A 19,197-nucleotide genomic window follows, 5' to 3' on the forward strand; every position below is an offset into this window, starting at 1 on the left:
AGAGGGTACACTTGTGTAGAAACAATTTTTTTTTTATTTTGTTATATAAATTCGGGAAATATAATTTTATTTGAAACCAGAAATCGCATGAATGTATAATTTAAAATTTACTTCAAATTGAAGTTGAAATATTCAACTTTATATCTTTTATTGTGTAATATGTATATCTTGTGTATTTCATTTATATGAAGAACTGTCATATAAAAAAATGAATCAATATTCGTATATAAGTTACATTGTTATACTAATTACAATGAAGGTCGGTAGTGATGTATTTTGAATTTTTATGTATAAAGTTTAATTATTTTATTATGGGAATTATGATGTAGAATTTAACTTTGAAACTATGGATTCTTTCACATACTTTTTATAGTTATACACATGCACACATAAGAGAATTATACACGCACATATAAGAGAATTATACACTTATACGTACTTTATTAACAGTTTTTTTCTCATTAAAAATATACATTAATGATTTTTTTGCATATTTTTTTCTATAAAATTTGTTAAAAGAAACAGTGACAGGAAAAAAGAAAATGTAGGAAAGAGAGAAAAAATATTAATATATATAGAATTACAATTAATATTTTAGTACATTCAGAATGAGATAAGTAAACATATCTAATATTTTCCATTAAAATTTTTAGGTCTGAATTAAAAATAACCATAAAAAATTTCAGAATTAATTAAAAGAGATCTCATTTATTGAATTAAGAGAAAAGAAAATAAATCGTTTTTTTTATTTACAACACGTTTTACATATAATAAATTTAATGTTGTATATATTAAAATCTGTAAAAAAATTAGCACTACGAGTAAAAAATTTGATATCAGTATAATTGCGATATCACAAATTCCAAATCATATTATAGTTAAATATTTGATGTATGTGATAATTATTTAGCTTTACCATTTCTTTAAAACTGAATTGATATATGCTTGATTATTGCAATTTTCATTTTTATTTGTTGGACACGAATAAATCTTGGATTCTTCCGAGACATATGCATAATAAGCTTCGACGAGGCATACTTCTTCATACAGGTCTTCCGTCGACATTTCAATGTTGCTCGCGCATTCATTCAGTAACCATCGAAAACTCCTTGGCAGCATTTTCTCAAGTACTTCAAAATTTTTTGACTTCACACGGCTAAAATTACAATGATACATCCAATAATCTTTAAACGGTTTAAATAATCTAAGAATATTACTATTTAATCTTTTATCCATAATAGATTCATCGATAATCGAATCAAGTTTGATTTTATTAAAAGTTTCTTTCTTGGATTGATCATTCATGCCATATTCATTTTCAAGTTTGATAAAATTATCAAAAATAGATGCGTTGGCACTCAAGTTTAATATATCGGACACCTCTGGTAACATATTTTCAATTCCAGAAATATTTGTTGAAATAATTTCAATTTGCTTCATATAATTATCATCTTTATTTGGACTCCTTTTTTCCATATTGAGAGAAGTATCGGTTTGTTTAACAAATTTACCAAACGAATTTCGCACAAGTTGGCGCTTTTGTTTCTTCTGTTGGCTTGAATTTATCAATATAGCTTTTTTTTCTGTACTTGAAAGATTTATATTGTATGCTTTACAAAACTTGGATAACGATAATATCATTTGTTGAGGAGCAATATTTTGTAGACATGCATCATCCTTACTTTCATTATCATCCTGACTTTCGTCACCATCTAGATATCTATTTGGGATTGATAATTTACCATCTGGAAGAATTTCATGAAATATAAATTCATTGGTTAATGCGGATGCTAACGGAGGCGCTTTCATATGTACAATTGTATCGTCGTAATATTGCTTCTTTTTTACATCAATTTTAAATTGACAGGGTATCTCCTTAAGTATATAATCAATAAAATTTTCTTTTCTCTCGACACATTTCTTATCATCTTCCATAAAATCTTCTATCGTAATTTCGTCTTTCAAATCTTTTATACTGGCGATTTTTGTTTGCTCGAAAACTGGTACTATTTTTTCAATAAAATGTAAATTCGAATCAATAGAATCTATTTGAATATCGTAATGCGAAGTCAATTTGTGGATACTAAAATGATAAAAAAAGACAATTGATTACTCATCTCATTACTCATATAATTTTTACGACCGGTAAGTTGTAAATCTCACAATATTACTTACAATTTTGATTTTCTCAAGTATCCAATTTTTGTAGACGAAAAGTCATTTCGGAGCGTTCCTGGAAGATCATATAGTGGATGCTCCAATAATTGTTGAAGATACGAATGATTTGGCGTTAATGTTGGAGAAAAATAGTTCACTTCATTCAATGGCGGAGCAATATAACTTGCATTGGTAATACACTGTTTCATTGCGTAAACAAGTTCATTTGATATCAAATGCTTACGTATAATTATCTCAGGTTCTTCTCTGTCTATTTTAGAATCAATAGATTCCAAAAATTTAATATATAAATTATTAACATCTGGTATATTTGGATTGTATTTTAACTTGGTAGGACAGTGCGCATTAATTAAGATTGTTCTTCTACATTCGATATATTTTTGCCATTCCCGAAAACTGAATAGTTTCGTATCACAGATACCTTCGTCGTTAACTGCACTGAAAAAAGAAGAAATATATTATATATCAATAAGGAAGAAATGATAAAGTATACATAATAATAATGTAAAAAATTATACAAAAAAATCGAGACATTGCAATGTAATATTATTTACAAAAGGATAGCTGCAGTTGCATGGAAGACGTTTCCGATATTCAAAATATTTTTCTATGTGTTTTTCACCTAAAGCTGCACCAAAAGTCACACAGTCTTTCATAATTACAGCGTATGGCATTTTATGCGAGGTAAAATATATATCCCATTCCCCAGATTTGTCAAATACAATACCCCCAAAAGTTCGATTATATCTAGTTGATATATAATCTAGATTTTTTTTCAAAGCTTTTCGTAGAGAGCATCCTTCTTCAATTTCACCCGCAATATTTCTTGATAAACCATGTTTCATAATAGATTCTCCATGACCTGTTAGAGAACATCCTACGTTTTGATTAGCATATGTGCTATAACCTAATACAGAGGAGTCGCCCACGCTACCCATTAATTTTTTGTTTAAACCACCACTTGTAACACCTGCAGCAATACCATGTCCATCATAAGCTATACAACCAACGCTGCATCCGCTATCTATAGATAAAAATTGTATCAAAATCATACGTATATCGGTAATATTTTTCTTATAAAAATAGAAGAAAATAATATTTTCTGAAATATCGTATCTACAATTTACTTCCTAATACGTCCAATAATTGATGATCTTTGGTATCCAAATTAATATCAGAACTGCCTATTTCTCGCGATTTATCGTAAGCTAAATGCGCCATAGGTGCTGTCATGTTTCCTTTTGATAGCAAGTTTAATTTTGCATATTTCGTTAATTTTTTTGCACCTTCCCCTACTACGATAGAGTTGGGAAAATTATCCAAAACATATCTGGCAAGAGATATTGGATGCTCTATATCTGATATTGCAGCTACAGATCCACATTCTGATTTGAAACCATCTACTATGCTCGCATCCATTTGTACCTCTCCTATTTTATGCAACACGATATGCTAATAATTTTTTATTATATATATTTTAACGCAATTATTATTTTTGTATTATTCTTATTATACCTATATTATTTAAAACCGATCCATAACCACAATTAAAGAATTCATCGCATTCTAACCACCATAATGCAATTTCTACAGCTTGTACAGAATTTGCACCATCTAACAAACTTTGATATCCAATGGATGCTGCATTTTTACAACTCACTGTTTTTTCAATAATTATCGTATTGTGAAAATTTTCAATATCACCATGTACAAGTATACATGGAGTATTGAAATTTTCGTACTGACACTGCATTATATTCAAATAATTATATACATTTAAATATCAAATTAGTAGATGACAAATTTTCACATCAAGTCTACATACTATTTCTATTAATTTAATACAGATAATTTGACAGATAAATATAACCAATTATTTGTATGTGTAATATATTGTCAAGCAAGTCACTTTTCGCGCATGAGTATTCAGTGTGACATCAACGCTGTGTCAAATTTAGAAAGGTTCTATTATTTTAACATTTCCATGAAAATTATATCACTTTCTTGAATAATCAATAAGGATTACAAAGCGATGTAGAAATTTTAAGAAGACCACAAATCCTCATTACTTGCCTTAAACATCATTTATATATGCCGTAAACTATTAACTTATGTCAAGCTATAACACATTCACAGTCGAATGTGAACAGAAAAATCGATTTCATATTAGACTGTGATTGGTCAATTTCTTATATAGCTTACGGCATAAGTTAATAGCATAATTGGCTGCGTTCAGCGGGCTCAACAGTTGAGTGAGTGTTCGCTGTTATTGATGTATTTTAGCTCATTCAATCAGAATTTTAGATCTAGAAGAATACATCAATAGCAGCGAGCGCTCATTCAACTGTTAAATCTACTGAATGCGTCCATTGATCCTTTAGGACTAGCTTCACCAACTTCGATTAACTTAATCGATCGATTGTTACGTTGGAACTGACCATTTATAATACATTTGCTGTGTTCAGCAGAATTGATCAATCACAGTTGACTCTCAATTGATCGATTAGATTAATGGAAATTAGTGAGACTGATTCATAATCTTCTTGCTGAATCCTATAATTTTGGCAGAAAAATCTCGTCCAAATCTAGCGATACATGATAATGGAACTCATCTTTTATGTCTAGTGTTGTGTAAGCAAGCGCATAATTTATTATGTATGAATATGTGTGCGATCCATTTAACTGCAAATGCTTCGTTGACCAATCAGAAAAGAAAGAATTTTACGACTTGATCAGTCTAAGAATGCTTGTAGCATTTGCAGTGTTAAGTATTGTATCTTGTGCCGAACATGCACATTCCAATATATGTATATTCTATTATATTAAAAAATTTTTTCACATACCTATTAATGTTTTCAGCAACATTACTAATTTCATTTTCTGTAATACCATCCAAACTCAATAATGTTTTCAGTATTACAATAATAAACGCCATGGCACGACCTTCATAATTAGGAATACACGATATTTTATCAAACGTCATTTTTGGAGAAGATAAAGTTATTAATCGTTCAGCATACAATGATATACCTTCTGTAAATATCATAATAATACAAAAATAGTAATTGCATTAAAATATACATAAATGTACTTGTATATATACGAACAATAAAGATCTTTAAGTTTATACAATTCATACTTGGTAGAGCTAATTCAATACAATATCGGTTAACAAGGGAATAAAGATCTGGACAAATTATTTTCGTGACTCCAAGAAATTTTGCCATTTGTCCAATAACTTTTCTCATACCCTTGTGTGTTATGTCCATAGCTCGTGATAAGAAATTCATATCGTTTTTTGTTAAAGATACTTCAGGAGGTATCAAGCGATCTAATCTGTAATAAGATAAACGTCCTTCCCTCCCATACCTGCAAAAATTTATACATGTGAAAAAGGTACATTTAATGGTTTATATATATATATATATATATATATATATATATATATATATATATATACACACATATAACCATTAAAAAAAACAAACACAATATGTATAATGGAGCTAAACATAAAAAAACATTAACAAATAATGTTTACAGTAATACAATATACATTAATTCATAATTTTATTATTGTGAAACTTGAAACTTACAAAAAGATATTTATAAATTACCTTATCATATCACTTAAATGCATATCCTGATTATGAATTCTTAATGCCAAATACAAGATTGCCCATAACTTGGTAGGTGTTATTAATTCTGGACTTGTTTTATACTGAGTCGTTACATGATTTTGTTTGTATTTGCTGCGTTTGGATCTTGACACTTTTTTTGCCATATTCTCTATTTTATTCTTCTCCTCTTTAGCAGATGAATTAAATTTTATCCTGTATATATTGCATATATATGTATATAGAAAAATATATATATAGAATAAATATGTAAAAATATTAAAAGATAATGGGGAGAGTGCAATCACTTTTTTTTCCTAATTCTTTCATACAATTCATTCCTTGTTTGCGCTTGTTTCTTTACCTCATATTTTTAAAAGATTGATCACCAGAATGTGCGCTACTAAGTGCATCTTCTTCTGAGCTTACTTGTGACCGTATAAATCTATCATAGTCTGCAGTAACCATTAGTTTCTATAAGACATATTACATTGTCAATAAATTTTCAGAAATCAGATTTTATAAATATATTATAATACATTTGTCATACTTTATTCCTATTTAATTCTCTCGAGGAGATTCCTTCGTTGGGATAGATAATTGTAGAATCTGCTATGCTTCCAGTTTTTATCCGTTTTTGGGGTCTCTTTTGTGGAATTCTGCCATATAGAATTTCAGCATCTCTATAAAAATATATTGTATTATTATTCTCAATAGGATTAATTTAAAATTTTTATGAACAGTTAATTTTTACAAAAATTTCAAGTAAAATTTCCTGAAGAAAATTAAATAAATAAAAGAAATACATTGATAAATATTTTATTATTACAAAACATTTTTTAAATAAATGATTGATATACAATAATATATATGACCTTTTCTGATATCTTCTAGCCAATTTTGGTATTAGTTTCTTTTTTGTAGAGACAAAAGCTACTTCTAGTTTTCCCAGATATCTTGCCCACAATTGTAGCACTGTTACTTTTATATCGGCTGATACACCAAGTTCAATAAGCTCATTTGTCAAACCAATTAAAACAAAATTATATAATTCCCAAGATGTCCATCCACCCTCCTCATCTATGCAAAAAAATATCTTATTGATAATAAGTCAAATTGAAATGTGTTTGATTATCATTATGTATTAGTATATATAACAGTATAATATATATAACATATATAACAATTATTCTTTCAAAATATAAAGATAAACCTGTTCTATCGCGTTTTGTATGATAGATTTTTGTTTTTCGCAATCTCGTAGTATTGTCCATAGGTAGATCGTACTCTAGTTCTTCTCCAATGTCCTAAGCAAATAAAAATTGAAATTATATTACTAGTTCTTCTCAACGTAATTATTTAGAATAGTTCTCTCACCTCCGACTTTAGATAAAATTAGACTTATTCGACGCGTTTTTGCACGAAACAAAAGAATCCATAAGAAAGAATGTTAGGTCGGCGAACTGAGATATTAAGCGTTGAAGTTGACGACTATGAGGTTATGATATCTGTCGCAGCGACGAGATATGGCACGGTCATGCACACGTACTTGAGGCTACAATAAGTATTTTCTGCTTCAATTACACAAATTCTCTGCTTTAAGAATACATATTATTTTCTATATAATTTTTGCTTTATTTAGTATTTGTCTACAATTTAAAAGCACAAATTCTCGGCTTTAAAAACAAATTTTCTACTGTAAAAATAAAAATTATATAGAAAATAATGTGTTTTTAAGGCAGAAAATTTTTCTTAAACTCCTACAACTTCCTTCAACGAGGAACAAACGCCAGAAACTTCTTTTAGAAGCTGCAACTCAGCTGAGACTCTCTGGTCACAGGAGGTCTTCTCCGATTGATTTTATGTATCCCGTGATACTTGGCCTTGTTATAGAGGCCGAAATCCGATTAGCTAAAAAGGAGAAAGGAAATTTGCATTTTTAAAGCAGAGAATTTGTGTAACTATCTATACCACTGATACGACAGATTTTATAACCTAAATATCTGTCAATTTCAGCAATTAACTCGTTCGCGGGGCAGAGCGACATTTTTTTGCCAGATTTGTTCATTTCCTACAAAAATGTATCATCAACATCGAAGGTGAAGAGGCTAAATTCAACAATTATTATCGCTGCGTCTCATTGGTATGACAAATATCCTAACCTCAATAATCGTCAACTTTAATGCTTAATATCTCGGTTTGCGGAGTCGAGCTAATATTTTTTCTTTCATGCGTTTCATGCAAAAACGCATCGAATAAATCTAATTTTATCAAAATCGTAGAGTAAGTGAGGGGACTATTATCAATAATTTCAAAACGTACTCACACACGTGTATACGCATTTATAAAGAACATTACCTGGCTTTGCGTTTGACATGTCATACAAAAGGAATAACCAGATGCTTTAAAAAAATCGCTACAACCACAGATTACGCACTTTAGCATTTTCTTTAGTAAATGTTTGAAAAAAAAATAATACAAAAAATAGTTTATACCGGATCACCAACAAGATACGAAATAATTAGATAATAGATTTGTTCGCGTTGCTTGAAATCTACAAAAATGTTTGCACTTAAAACGGGATCAATATATATTTGGACGTTGAAAGGAGAGAAAAAGAAAATACGAAGTTCAAAAGGTGTAAGCAACGCGAACAGATTCTGACTCGATACATCGAGAATCAATTCTTTTTCACACTCGAGAATTGAATCGTCGATTCTGAGAAATTCGATTTTTTTTCATTGGGCGAGTTCAAGATGGCAAAGCGATTAGGCATGTTTAAGGGTACAATAAAAGGAACAAGAAACAGAGATCAGAGAATAATACTCGTATTTATAGTCAGACCTTGTACTTAAGGCTTTCTTAAATTTATCTTCAGATGCTTAGCAGCCAATGAAATAATTCGTAGAGTATCTAAAGAAAGTAGTGAAAAAGTAGAGTGTGAAAAAATAACTAGTCTACTCACCGAGCAAATGAGCATAATTGGTTGTTACTTATAGATCCAACCAATCATATTCAATCGCTCGGTAAATATAGCCGTTTTGTCGTCTTAAACTCGCTCAGAGATTCGCAAAGTGTCACGTGATCGATATATTTCTCTGATTGGCTGAAGTAATTCGTAGTAGCTGCCATATTGAATTTACTATCAATATACTCAACATCGATTTCTGTCAACTGCTGTGGAATGAGGTTAATAAATTCATCCTTTAATGTTTTGTGAATATTTATATACTATTTCATGCTATGTTATTGGGTCATCTAAAAAGTATCCGCGGTTTTGTCACTAGATGTGTGTTGATGGTCATATATCTAGTGACAAAGTACCGCGGATACTTTTTAGATGACCCAATACATTATATCGTAGAATTTGCTCTTTATTACATTATAGGGTTTGCTCTCTGTTACATTATAGGGTCTCTAGTTGGATCTATGGCTATGATCTATATCAAAGTCTCGCTACAAACGGTTTGAAGTGTTTAATGGACCAATTAGATAAAAGAATTTTGCAAACTGATCAAATAAAAAACGCTTCAAAGCATTTCTAGCATCACGTTGACCATATCCTATAAGTAATCAATTATGTTCATTTGCTCGGCGAGCAGGCTAGAGCTAACGCTTTATTAATTTGAACGAGCCCATTGTCGATTCCCTTTTGCTATTTTTAGCTAGACTAAAATTGAGGAGATAATAGGGAATTTTTGCAATACAATATACAATACAATAATTATCAGAAGAACTGCCTTTCCTTCGATTTCAATGAAACTAGGCCCATTCGACATGTTTTTGCACAAAATGAAAGAATCTGGCAGAAAAAAGTGCAGGAATGAGATATTAAATATTAAAATTGATGAGGTTAAGCTGGAAACAGACTATACATTGAAGATTGAGATTGAAGATTGAAATTTCACCAATAAGAAGAAATTTTGGCTCCTTTTGTTCTGATTGATCAAACTTCAATCTTTATCTTCAATTTCATTTTTCAATTCATAATCTGATTCGAGCATTAGGAAATGTATGAATGTGTGCAAACTGTTGGCCTATAGTTATATTGGCCATATCATCTGGAACCTTAAAAATTTGAAAATTCCAAAATCAGGAAAAAGATGATGTAGAAATTTCATAATATAAAAAAATAAAATAATATCTATAGATATTTTATATTTAAGATACTTATTTTATTCTTATTATAACTTATTACATATTACACAATTGCATATAATCACAATTAATTTATTTACTATAGAAAATAACCGATAATTCGATAATATGTTCATTTGATAAACACCGTGCTCAAACATTATGATGAAACTTTCCTAACACTACGAATGAAATTTAGACATATAAATGATGAACTGCGGCTAAAATCAAAATGCGCTTTCTATATCGTAATATCTAAACTAATTTCTTTGCCTCGAAGAAACTCTTGAGATGTTTCATTTGCCATGCACCCATAATCAGGACTACTACAGTCTGAGTCAGAGACCACCAGAATACACGACGATGAGTGCTTTCAGACGTTTGCCTAAACCGTTCTTCCCGATACTGAAAAATTATATATGTTTTCGTACAATAATCTCTCATAATGTTTCTTTTTTATAATACTCGAGATGTTGCTTTATACATAAAGGACATTTTTCAATAAGGATACTGTATAACAGAGTAAATTGTTACATTCTTGTTGTTTCTTCAACATTAAATAAGGATGAAATGAACTGTGTCCTTGGTGAAAAACGTCCATAGAAACTATTGGTGGATTCGATCACTCGCACTACACTGGATCAGTGCATATTAAAAGCTGCTTTATATAAAATATCTCAATGCAGTGATATAATATAATCAACTTTGACAATAAAATGATACATACATATTTTATTAAATAACGTGACATATCATTAGTAGATAGTCGTTTAAAATATTTATATACTTTGCATTTAACTTTGGTAATTTTATGCAAAGAGTATGTACTAATCTAGTGCAAAGTAACTGAATTCGCTATAAGTATTTTAATTACTTCATACCCTCTGATAATTTTGTTCCTTGGTTATTTGTCCGACTTGATCTAGAAGCTGACGTATTCTAAGTTGGAGTTCCGATAATTTTTCTTTCTGTGCTACATTGGCGTAATCAATTGCATGTTCCCCTACTTGAATATCCAGATGTACTCTCTGCAAATGAAATATATTTTCCAATATATGTGTGTATCCTTGTTTTCTTTCTTACTATGATTCGTTTGATATATATTCGTTTGGACAATAATTATATGATGTGTATCTTACCAATTGAGTACCACTAAACCAGGCAGTGCTGTTCGAATACAAACAGATTACATGCTCTCCAGGAGTGTGTGAAGTAAATGAAATTCGACCTTCGGAACTATAAACTCGTGAGAGGATAGGTTTGTCATCGGGATCCTTTACTTCAACGTGCATACCAATGCCAGGACTACTTGGCATGAAACCTCCGCTTCTTGGGTCATAAAGTTCTACTTTATAATTGACTGCGAATAAAAAATATTTATCGCTGAATAAATGATAGCCGAAAGTAGGAAGCGCAGAGCAATGTATCTTGTTTAATTCATTTTCTTTTCGTAAATTTTTTATCTCGCTATAATTGAATGAACAACAATTGAAAAAAAAGCAATAAGTGAAGGCTATTGTCATAATGAAATTATTGAATTTTACCTAAAACCGTAGTGTCATCGGGGATCTCTTCGATGAAACATTTCCGCTCAGTTTCACCGATATGAAAATACAGTCCTGTTCCAAATTGGATGAGGGTGCACAGGAAAATGAAAAAAATACTTCCGTATTTTAACATGTTTCGTGTAACAGTTTATCGCCAGTGACAAGATAATTATGAAATCACGAATAAACGTTCGCACGCATGCCAGACGAGAGCTAATGAAATCCAACGAGACCGGAACAAACTGGAGTAGAGGCGACCATACGGAATACACGTCACCTTCGAAAAGCAAGACTGAGTAAGATCAGCTAGGTTCTTCAGTCATTAAAGTTTTGAAAACAAATTGATTGTTGGTCAAGTAGATACACGTATCTGTGCATATCTCGATATCTGCAATATCTACATGTGGTACTGCCGAGCAGTCATAACTGGGAAATATCTTTCCTATATGCGTAGACCGTTTCGTTGCGCTGTAATCGCTGGAATTGGCTAGGACTGTCCCAGCCATACCTACTCAGAAGAAATCGGATCGATACAAGTTGTCAACAGTTGTCAAATTGGAGTCGAGAATCTTCCTTTTGAGTCTCTTTAAGAATGGATGTCGATTTGTTGATATATTTCTCCATAGCAATCATTATACTAACTATCATATGTACTGCTCTTTTACAAGGTAGAAATTTATGACTTTTATTTTTTTTTTTATAAACCTTCAATAACCCTTTCTTAGCTTTTTACATAGCAACTCGTGCTTCTTCCTTCATTATGCTTCATCTCATTTAATTTTTAGATTGAGAATCAAATGATGTTTACTAGCAACATTTAATCGAATTAACCAGTTATATTTACGAAAAACTAATAGTGGAACAATTAGGAATATATAAAAAATCTATCTCATTTATTAAAGAAAATTGTTGTACGTGTTTCACATCAGTAAACAAATAAATAAATTTTAGTCTTAGCTAAGCGGAACGAACGAGCCAACATCCAAAATGCTGAAGTGGAACCTCAGGGTCAACCTAGACAGTTGAGGCGAGTAGGTGCTGTAAGGAACGCCAGACGTCGTATGCAGGAAAATGCTAATCATGCTAATTACCGACCTGAGGAAAATGACAGACAGATCTATCAAAATAACGATGAGGATGAAGATCATAAGATAGGAACGAAAAAACGGGCAAAGTTAGCAGCTAAGGCAGAAAAGAAGATCCAGAGAGAGGCAGCTGAACGAGAGAGAGAGGAACATAAAAAAAGAGAACAATTTTTACAAGAGGAAAGAGATAAACAGGCTGAGAAAGAACATGTTGAGCAACTACGAGCAGAAGAAGTAGAAAAGAAAGCTAGAGAGGAAAAAGAAAGGCAAGAATATGAAGAATATTTGAAGATGAAGGAAGCTTTTAGCGTGGAGGAGGAAGGTTATGAACAGGAAAACAGAGAATGCGAAGAGAACTTATTGCAAGAATTTCTTGCATATATTAAGCTCAACAAAGTGCTGGTTTTAGAAGATCTAGCTGCACATTTTGGACTGAAAACAGCAAACGTAGTAGAAAGAATTCAAGAATTGCAAGCTAATGGTAATTTAACTGGCGTAATTGACGATAGAGGAAAGTTTATTTATATATCGGAAGATGAACTTGAAGCTGTTGCTAAATTTATGCGTCAACGTGGTCGAGTTAGTATCACTGAATTAGCTGAAAATTCGAATAATCTAATTAATTTGACTCCTGCAGAAAACTGTAGCATTCCTGCTAAATAAATAAATGTTATGCCAAGTTTAATAAAGAGTATATATTGTATTATTCGAAACATCTAACTTTGACCGGGTTGGCGTTCTCTATCGTATTTGATGTATTAATATTTTATTATTAAAATTATACTATTTTACTGATTGCAATATTGCTAAACGAATATGATTATTGTGATATAATTATATAATGTTTGTAAATATAATTATATAATGTTTGTAAATATGTTTATTTATAATATCAATTTATTACAATGTCAAGAGTATCTATGGATTTTAATCATTCTCCTGTATCTCTAGTAGTCTGCAATTCTTGATGATAATGTAGAAATAGCGTTATAGCGTTGCATAGATATTACTTGTTTTTTATAACGATTGTTATTTTTTTTTTGTAAAAGATCATGGCATATACAAAAACATAAAGTATTAAAAGACATAAAGCGAATTGGACAATCATAGTATACAAACGTGAGTTTATGTTGCCTTCCTTGATGAATTTTTCTCAAAATTTTTAATATAATTTTTCAGAATTTTTATCTAATTTTTAGATTTTTTTAGAATTTTCAAATAACTATAATTTTTTAGAAAATTTCTTAGATTTTTTAATATAAATTGGAACACTTTTCAGAAGTATTGAGAAAGTCAGTAGATATATCTTTCTAGAATTCTTCATATATGTGAATTCTGAAATATTCTAAGACTTTTTAAAAATTTCTTATTCTATAATTTCTAATAAAATATCTCTTATAAAATCTTACACAAAGTTTAAAGTATTTTTTATAAATCATAGAATAAAAAATCTTAAAATATTTCAGAATTCCCAAAAGATTGAAATGGATTCGTCTGATCATTGCCGAATTCAAAATTCTGATTTTTTTAAATTGTGCATTTATATTTTGAGGGTATATGAATAAAAATATATTTTAAGTCTAACAACCAATTTAATGTGTGATGTTTTTCAACTGACACTTTTGTACTAATGATATACAGATATACAGGATGTCCCATAAATAGGTAGCCAACTTCGGTATCATATTCTACCGTCTCTAAAGATGAAAAAGGTCATATAAACATAGATCCGGAAATTTCCTTTTTGAAATATAAACATTTTTTGTTTACAAGAGAATATTTTAAATATTTAATTTTATTTTTAATAACTTATTAATAACTTTTTCATCTTATACAACTATTCTTATTATTGTAATGGCTGAAGATGACTAAGTAAAGTCGAAACGTTCCATTTATTTATTGTAAAAATATTCTTATATTTTTTAAGATGTAGATTAATGTCTGAATAAATTATATCATCTTATTTTTAAGCTCGTGTAATTTAAGAAGTCTTAATAAATCGTTAAATTCTCAAAATATAAAATTATAATATGAATTATAGAGAGAAGAAAGGAAATAGAATTAATGAAAAATTATTTCATATAATTCCGATTTCGAATCTAAATATGTCTAATTTTTTATTAATTTTCAAGCCGGCGAGTCAAGATGCAGCAGTTATTTCGCTTCCTTTCGATATGTAAAACATAGCGACGGAAAGGAATTTTACAACGCGATGTGCGTCCTGACGACATGTGGAATCGATGTTGCGTCAGATTCTAGTTTACCTTAAGCTGCAAGAATTACACACGTTGATTCTCATTTTTCCCTAAGAATGTATAATTTATTCTGCAATAGACACAATTACGACTTAAGCGTATTGTAATCGCGATACTGAAAAATTGATTTAAACAAATTTTCGATTTTCTTTCCGCTTCGGTTTATTTTCTTTCCGAAATCCTTATCACGTTCTGACGTTCTGACGTATTTCAGAAATGTCTACAATTCTCATTTAGTTTTTGCCTAATCGAAAAAAATTGCAAGAAATAATAATTATTCATATAAATGAATAACAAAATTAACTTGCGAAGTACTATTATTATTGTAGATAAAATGAAATATATTTTTCGTAATTGGGACGGAGAATTAAAAATGAGAGAATTTTGAAATGAGATGAAAAATATATGTTCCGCGAGATAAAGAATATTAAACAAACAATTCTCGAAAATACTGCAGCCGCGCGCGTTATCTTTCTATCAAATCCTATATAATTATAAATGTTAATATGAAGATCTTCAAGGATGATAGTTTTCGAGAAATATATTTCAAACGATATTCTTTGCCAGTCATATTATAGGGTGGCAAGTTTTTGCGTCGATTATACATATGCGTGTCCCTATACATATGCGCATGCATATGTTTGTATTTTATTGCCCAAAAAAAAAAAATTATATCTTACTGGTAAAATAAAATCGCATTCTTACTGTATTGTTTTATTCAAGACGAAGTTTTCTTTTCATTAGTAAGTGAACCTGCCTTGATGAGATACGAACGATATATGTAGTTACATTATAGAAGACATACGAGTTGACAAGAACTAAAATGATTACATTGAGAAAAATGGTCCGGTTGAATTAAATAATAATTCTGTGTGTAGTGGAAAATGAACGAATCAACGTTTTCTGGTTAAATTTACTAGAATTCTAGTTGAGATAACTAGAATTTTGATTGATATTCTGGTAAAATAAGAATTCTAGTAGATTTTACCAGAAATATTGTATTAACCAGAATTAACGATTATCTTAATTAGAGAACTATAATAAATTTAATTTAAAAATTAAAAATTCTGATTCGTTTATTTTCAACCAGATATTTTTTCAGTGTTAAAGGGAATTAAAATTTTAAAGGGTTCCGTAAATTATTGATGAATGTATCAAGTGTTTCATTAATGTAAATATGATTTTACAGTTTTCTGTCATTTTCATTATATACGGATATTCTGCGCGACCCTGATAAACTATACAGGGCGTCCCAGAAATATGTGGCCAAAACTTTGGTATCATATTCTACCGTTCACAAGGATGGAAAAATGTCGTAGATCCGGAAATTCTTCCTTTTTAAAATATAAATACTTTTTATTGACTTTAAAAGTTTAGCTGAACAAATATCACACCATCGAAGTAAATATTGTGGTAGAATAAATGATACTGTCATCAAAAGCAACTTATTGTAATAAATTAGTTTTTATTTAAACGTTGCATAATTAAGATAGAATGTACCAAGATGATTTATTTAAATATTGAGGCAACAGATATATTCGTTTTATATATAGATTTTATCTAGATAGATAGATTTTATATAGATTTTATATTTATGAGCTAACGGAGATTTTAGAGAAGCTCAACATCCGTATTGCAAAACACAAGGCGATGTTCAGCGATTTCTTCAAGTAAATTACAAACCTTTAAAATATTCTCTCGTAAAAAGTATTTATATTTTAAAAAGGAAGAATTTCTATACCTATGATATTTTTCCATTCTTATAGATAATAAAATATCAAAGTTTGGCCACCTAGTTCTGGGACATCCTATATATAGACAGCAATTCTTGATCGACAAAATGATATGATCGTCTCCAAACAAAGAAATTAGATCATCCGATCATATCTTTTACTTGAAAATTTTTATTATTTGTTTGCAGTAAAATAAAAATGCAGAGGCTAATAAAGTCCAAACAAAATTTCGATTTCGGTTTCGGTCAGTTTCGATCAAAAATTAAGGTTTCGATTCGATTTGAGTTTAATTAAGAAAAAATTTCGGTAGATGTAAAGTTGCAACGCATCGGTGAACGTTCAAATAACAACTGTTCGGTTTTAATTATTAACTCGTCGATTAAGTATAAGTCAATTTGATATTTACATTTAATATGATCCTAATAATAAATGATTTGATTTCTTTAAAAGTTGAGGACGCAATATTATTATATTATTATTGTTAGATATTTTAATGAAATTTTATTTTTTAAAGAATACATAAATTTGTCATGATTTCTGAAAATCATACGGTCTGTAAAATTAATCCAAAAACCAAAAAAATGACAATCGAACAAATTTTGAAATTGAATGACAACCGAATATTCGTTTTTTTCGGCCGTAAGTCAAGATGTGATTTTCATCGGACTCTAAAGGCTAATATTACATTTGGTTTACAACAAATTTGTTAAGCCTGTTGATTAGCTATAAAATAGAGAAAATCCGAGGACTTCTCTCCTACAATTAACTTACTTGAAAAATTTATCGTACGGCAAATTAATACCAGCCTAATTCGCGCGTTACTTTTATTATTTCGAGCAGACTGACAGAAAATAAGAATACCTTTTTACCGCTTTACCAATCTCCAATATGCATTTATTTACATTGACACGATTAATGGATATAATAATGTAATTATTGAATCGTCTATCGAGTTTTATTTGTTCAGTAGCCACGGGATATATCCCCACTCGTTGATGAAATCAGACCGAGGAAGGGGAGTGCCTGAGACTATGTAAGAACGGCAGAATTGACGAAGAACCAGCAGTCTTCTTAGGAATCTGTGTCGCGTTTACTTCTAACTTTCGAGACTCTCAATTATTGAGCCTTGATCGATCATCTTTACTAGATTCAATCAAGAAAAAACGGAAATAAGCGTTAAATTTACGTGGAACTAGATTCGAGAGATTGAGAGCTGAACGGAATATTTTGCAGTGACCTTTAAGATCTACATATGTGTCGATGAGGTGCAAGATTTTAGATTGTCAAGGCAATTCCCCGACATTTTTACCTAGTGTCAGGTAAGTGAAAATGAAATGTGAAAAATAATTTCTGTACGCCGATCAATTCTACGATTGACCTTCTTTCTTACGAAAGAACAACCAAAATGTCAAAATGTCATGAGTATATCGCTTTGATCGTATCTACCTGTTCGATCAAGCAGCAGAGTGACTTTCGCGAGTGACTTTCTTTGTAACTATTTGATAATTAAAAACTTTAAATTTCCTAGATTCGCATACATTTATGCTCAATGGATTAATTTTTTTTATATCTCTATATGCCGTTGGCAGATTAATAAAATATTACAAATTCTTTCTAGTTTTATTTTTATCTACTTTGTCAATGTGAAAAAATAGTCGTCTAAATTTTTTGAAGTGGAATCTCATTCTAAATAGTGAAAATCGAACTAGTTTTGAAAAAAAGTATGGTTCAAGTTTTAATTTTTTAAAACTAAGAAATTTCACTCTATAGAATGAGATTCATTTTAAAAGTTTTAGAATAGGTAGTTTAAAACTTTAGATCATCGAAATGTCGCACGATATCTCAATTTCTTCTGGATTTTAAAAAGAAAAAGAAAAAATATATAATTGATAAATATTATTGAAACACATTACGGGTGCTCAGAGACAAACCGACTAAACACAGTTGGTGAAGAATTTTCGTATAATGTATTACTTTTACAGATTTGAAAATCCTTTTCCAGAATTAAAAAGTACACGCATATACTATACTAGCCTGATGGGTGTTTATGCTGAAAACGAAAAATTTTTTTGAAATTGAGATTTTTTTTATATCATTTCTTAGCTTAATATTATATATGGCGATTAGAATTAAATCGTGATAATATTTGCTCTTATCTAAGATACGTTTATGTATAATTTATCTTATTTTTATCTAGATAATTTTGATTTATTTAAACGAGACTTTAGACTTTGGCAATGTATATAATTGCGTACACAGATATGACACAGTTTTAATTGTTTTCTATAAATAACACAATAATCAGCCAACAGTTTATCTATGATGTAATCTTGTCTATAGACTTTTTTTTCAGCTGTTTTTTGTGACAATTTAATTTTTTCGAATACACTCAGACAGTAAAAATCAAACAAAATTATGTATAAATAATATCATAAACATATATATGTAATATATTCATCATGTATATTCATACATCCCTCTTTCTTTTATAAAGTTACTTTTTAGTGCAATAATAATAATAATAGTGTGAAAACATTAAAAGGATAATTGTTCGTTTTAGAAAAAAACAAGTTTGAAAAATGTAAAAAAAAATTGTCCATATAAAATTATGCACAATTTTATACATTATTATACATAAGTAAATT

General features: G+C 29.7%; 4 protein-coding genes and 1 long non-coding RNA gene across 7 annotated transcripts; 2 read left to right on the forward strand and 3 right to left on the reverse strand.

Annotated features, from left to right (window-relative positions):
- Positions 1-688: 688 nt before the first annotated feature.
- TAF1B (TATA box-binding protein-associated factor RNA polymerase I subunit B) lies at positions 689-8,402 on the reverse strand. 3 transcript variants are annotated; one of them, XM_011059833.2, is made up of 10 exons: positions 8,154-8,402; positions 7,009-7,102; positions 6,671-6,875; positions 6,346-6,478; positions 6,160-6,269; positions 5,796-6,011; positions 5,318-5,547; positions 5,022-5,211; positions 2,176-2,616; positions 689-2,083 (listed from the first exon to the last, which is right to left on the reverse strand). In XM_011059833.2, the coding sequence occupies exons 1-10, from the start codon at positions 8,238-8,240 to the stop codon at positions 913-915; spliced, it is 2,877 nt and encodes a 958-aa protein (XP_011058135.1). In that variant the 5' UTR covers positions 8,241-8,402; the 3' UTR covers positions 689-912. The 3 variants fall into 3 exon arrangements, with proteins under 3 accessions (XP_011058135.1, XP_011058136.1, XP_011058137.1); XM_011059834.2 differs by having other exon boundaries at positions 8,122-8,306; XM_011059835.2 differs by lacking the exon at positions 8,154-8,402 and adding an exon at positions 7,173-7,340.
- Positions 3,165-3,997, reverse strand: LOC105148237 (isoaspartyl peptidase/L-asparaginase). Its single transcript, XM_011059832.2, has 2 exons — positions 3,694-3,997; positions 3,165-3,608 (listed from the first exon to the last, which is right to left on the reverse strand). The coding sequence occupies exons 1-2, from the start codon at positions 3,929-3,931 to the stop codon at positions 3,295-3,297; spliced, it is 552 nt and encodes a 183-aa protein (XP_011058134.2). The 5' UTR covers positions 3,932-3,997; the 3' UTR covers positions 3,165-3,294.
- Positions 8,403-8,598: 196 nt separating the features above from the next.
- On the forward strand, positions 8,599-9,333 carry LOC147911106 (uncharacterized). The gene is made up of 2 exons (XR_015545480.1): positions 8,599-8,984; positions 9,208-9,333. It is a non-coding gene; the product is annotated as an uncharacterized LOC147911106 (long non-coding RNA).
- Positions 9,334-9,948: 615 nt separating this feature from the next.
- On the reverse strand, positions 9,949-11,800 carry eca (transmembrane p24 trafficking protein eclair). The gene is made up of 4 exons (XM_011059831.2): positions 11,477-11,800; positions 11,072-11,292; positions 10,814-10,960; positions 9,949-10,337 (listed from the first exon to the last, which is right to left on the reverse strand). The coding sequence occupies exons 1-4, from the start codon at positions 11,610-11,612 to the stop codon at positions 10,188-10,190; spliced, it is 654 nt and encodes a 217-aa protein (XP_011058133.1). The 5' UTR covers positions 11,613-11,800; the 3' UTR covers positions 9,949-10,187.
- Positions 11,801-11,952: 152 nt separating this feature from the next.
- Positions 11,953-13,682, forward strand: Ddrgk1 (DDRGK domain containing 1). The gene is made up of 2 exons (XM_011059830.2): positions 11,953-12,147; positions 12,431-13,682. Exons 1-2 carry the CDS (start codon positions 12,072-12,074, stop codon positions 13,225-13,227), a joined length of 873 nt encoding a protein of 290 aa, XP_011058132.2. The 5' UTR covers positions 11,953-12,071; the 3' UTR covers positions 13,228-13,682.
- Positions 13,683-19,197: the final 5,515 nt, after the last annotated feature.

This window comes from Acromyrmex echinatior, chromosome 1 (genome assembly GCF_024713525.1).
Source record: "Acromyrmex echinatior isolate Ae372 chromosome 1, ASM2471352v2, whole genome shotgun sequence".
Classification (NCBI taxonomy): Eukaryota; Metazoa; Arthropoda; class Insecta; order Hymenoptera; family Formicidae; genus Acromyrmex; species Acromyrmex echinatior.